General features: G+C 44.1%; 2 protein-coding genes across 2 annotated transcripts in view; both read right to left on the bottom strand.

Moving 5' to 3' along the window:
• DERA (deoxyribose-phosphate aldolase (putative)) overlaps nucleotides 1–1,497 on the bottom strand; it is a 125,951-nt gene extending 124,454 nt beyond the window's left edge. Inside the window, exon 1 of the mRNA XM_012662784.1 lies at nucleotides 1,338–1,497. Within this exon, the coding sequence (XP_012518238.1) occupies nucleotides 1,338–1,368 (31 nt within the window). The 5' untranslated portion in view covers nucleotides 1,369–1,497. The remainder of the gene's footprint in view (nucleotides 1–1,337) is intronic.
• Nucleotides 1,498–2,117: 620 nt separating this feature from the next.
• The window catches only part of STRAP (serine/threonine kinase receptor associated protein), a 31,084-nt gene continuing 29,709 nt past the window's right edge, over nucleotides 2,118–3,492 (bottom strand). Inside the window, exon 6 of the mRNA XM_012662776.1 lies at nucleotides 2,118–2,171. Within this exon, the coding sequence (XP_012518230.1) occupies nucleotides 2,118–2,171 (54 nt within the window). The remainder of the gene's footprint in view (nucleotides 2,172–3,492) is intronic.

Genomic DNA, 3,492 nt, shown 5'->3' on the forward strand with positions numbered 1-3,492 from the left:
ATTCTAATTATTGCAAATAAAGAAATCAAAAATGATTTAATTGTATTTCTTGAAAGAGAAAGAAAAACGAGCTTTGGAAAATTAGGGCACATCCCCTACGTGTACAGTCACCCAGACATATCCCTAGGGATACCAAGTAAGACGCGCCACCTCATCTCCATCCGCCATGTTCAAGGATCTTCCACTCTAGGTAATAGGCCTCTATTCCTGAAGTCCACGTTCCAGAGACAGGACCACAGTTTAAAACATAATCTGCTACAAGACAGTGACTAACGCCAAATCAACTAGATGAGAAAATCAACTATTTATAAAGACAGATTTACTCTCTTACCATTCGACAAAAGTTCCAGAACACCTCTTGAAGTCTAGACTGTTTAATTAAAACAGTCACTTTCACGAAGGAAAAAAAAAGTACCAGTATGTGTTACATACAAGTTATAGCTAATTTCTCAAACTTAGACCCTAAAAACAACCATGTATTATTCTAATACTAACTAGGTGCCCACAAAGTACCAAGCACTTTACAAGCATCCTCTTACTTAATTTCTAAACCGCCTTATGAGGTGAGTACCATTTTACAGATGAAGAAACTTAAGCACGGAGGGCTTAATCTGCTCAGAGTCACAAAGGTAAGAAGTTAAAGATTCAGGATACAAAGATATCCAAGCTATAATACTTAAACTTAGATGCTTCACCTTTGGCTTGACCATGGGTTTGCTGTTTGAATTACAAATTTTTCACATTTTAGGAAATCTAAACCAAGTTTTCTTGCCAGTAGTATTTGAACTAACATTAGTAAGAGGAAATACGGTGAAATAATACAGGCGCTTTTAAAATCTTTGTACATCTAAAATCACACTTGCAATGTTATACTGTGGCACAGAGAAACCTGACAACTTCTCCACCAGCACGGCCACTTTGGGGATACAGCTGTGTTAAAATTATCTACAGAAATCCAGCATTAAATCGCGCAGGTACTCTGCTAGGAGGAAGGAGAAAGAAGGTTTTTATCTGGTTTTGTTTGGGTTTATTGGTTTTCTGCTGTTATTGTTTGTTTTTCAGCAGCCAGGGAGCTAGAGAGTGAATAAATAGGTTGGAAGACGAAAATCTAATCCTTTCTCACTTCCGCTTACAAAAATCAAGCTTGGGTGCAAAGGCAGGCGGCGTCGCTGCGCCCAAGAATTAAGTCTCTCGGGCTCGGCCTCCGCTGAGGGTGGGTGCGGACCCGACGCCACCTCTTCCCGCCCCGGCGAGAACGCCGCGGGAACCCACGCCCAGGGCCCCGGGCGGTGCGAGACGCGGTGGAGAGGACAGGGGGCGACCCGCGGGCCCCTTACCGAGCTCGGTGCCCTGATTGTGCGTGGACATGGCGCGAGCCGCTCCGAAGCCGCCCGCTCGTCAGCGCCCGGCGCCCGGCCCTTCCTCCTTCCTGCCCGCCCGCGGCGCCCGCGCGCTCGCCCCGCCCCTGTCCCGCTCCCGGGGCGGAGCCGCAGACCTGGGCCGCGAGGTCGGGACCCAGGTCTGCGGCAGTATAGGGAGATCCTGCCGCCCCTCCCCCGTCCTCCCCACGAGGTGCGGAACTGGAGCGCTAACTGGCTCCGGAAAATAATGCTCCGGTGTGAAAATGCTTACGTTGCACTGAATAAATGCCAATTGCACTGAATAAAAACATTCTTCGAAACTTTTAACTGTAAGATTTTATAACGAGGAGAGAGGCTCCCTCCCACTTATGTCCAAGTGCAGACCTCTGCAGCCTCAGACCTGAAATGTCAGCAGTGATCCCTTACTTAACCTTGTAAGGGCAACCAGTGAGCATAAATCAAGGACTCAGAGCGTTCTAGGACTTTAGACTTCACGACGAGAGGCAGCTGTGTGGCCCGAAAAGCGCAAGGGCTTAGGAGTGAGAAGACCCGGTTTCTCGGCCTAGCTCTGGCAGTAATTAAATGTGTGACACTGGGCAAATCAACTGCCTTTCTGAGTTTCGTTTTCCCCATCTGTAAGAGATGACCATAACAATTCTTGGTCTCTAAAATTCTGTGGTTCTGTGATACTGAGATTCCCTTCAGCCTGACTTCTGTTAATAGAGGTAAATATCAAGAGGTTAATATCATCTAGAATCACTCCACAGCCTCAATATAGTCAAAGCATCTGTACTCAACAATTAAAGGCACCTGTGAAGGAAAGCAAACTTTTAAAATGGCTTAGCTACCACGAGCCAGTTATTGTGCTAGGTGCTATCAGATGTATGACAGCATTTGAGTTTCAGAACAATCCTGGAAAGTGTATATTATATCTCCATTGCTATACCTACAGACACCAAAGTTCTGAATGAGGCACGTGTGAACAAATGTGAACCTAAAAGAGCCAGTCCTTCAAGATGGATCCCAAGTGGCTAACTGGACCTAGATTTAAAATACAGCAAGCAACCATGTGCTGACTAGAGGTCACACACACGTACTCCGACTTCCCTGAAAACCCACACCTCTCTTCAACTTTGTGACTCCAGAGCTCACCTGAACCAACCAGAGCTCCCCTGCCTGGGCCAATCAGGGATCAGCTGTATCAACCAATCAGAACTCGCTTAGCTCATCATTTGCATAAGCGGACCTGATTGCGGACCTGGGCAGGAACATTTGCCTTAAAATGTGAGGCCTCCTTTTGTTCTCTGGAATGTATCTTCGTTTTACACCAAAAGCTAACACCTTCCCAGTTTGCAAACTGTTCACTGGAATAAACTCTCTTTCCTACAAATTCCTTTTCAGAGAACTTTGTTCACAGAGACATCCTGGTATAGTCGAAATAGAATGGGTTCCAAATGGGCAAATCCCATTAGTATACCAGCTCTTCCATTTAATACTGTTAACTAGTTGGTTCTAGAAATGTTACTTATTGACTATGTATCTGTAAAATGGGGATGATCAAAATATACCTTGCAAAGTTGTGTGTAAAGCACCTAGTACATAACGTCTACGGCACATAGTAGATGCTCAATAAATGGAAACTGTTATTGTTATTGTCAGGTCCACACAGCTAATAATTACTGAGCTAACAATTAAACAGGAACAGTAATTCTTGTCTTATTTCTCTATACTGAGCTGACTTTCAGCCTTGTCTACATACAGCTGCTATTGAATGTTTTGGATGTGTCTATATCCTATTCATACAAATAATAGAATTTACCTTTATTTTTAACCCTAAGAAAGAGAAAAGCAGGCCCTCAAAGCCTCAAAGCTGCCTTGCAACTCACAACTAGGCTGTGGTAGTTCCTGGTTGAACATAAACAATTTCACTGAACACCACCATCAGCCAATGTCATTGTGACCATAATGAATCAATAAAAATGAGACTGCTCATAATCATATCTGATGACAGAAAAAACATGAATATTGTCCAAACAGCCCTCGATCCTAGTATGTAACTGTCATTTCTTTATCCATTAGTTCTAGCCTCACTCCATTCCTCTTGTGTTTTAGGTAAGAATTAAGATACCCT

This window comes from Propithecus coquereli, unplaced genomic scaffold, assembly GCF_000956105.1.
Source record: "Propithecus coquereli isolate 6110/MARCELLA unplaced genomic scaffold, Pcoq_1.0 Scaffold78, whole genome shotgun sequence".
NCBI lineage: Eukaryota > Metazoa > Chordata > Mammalia > Primates > Indriidae > Propithecus > Propithecus coquereli.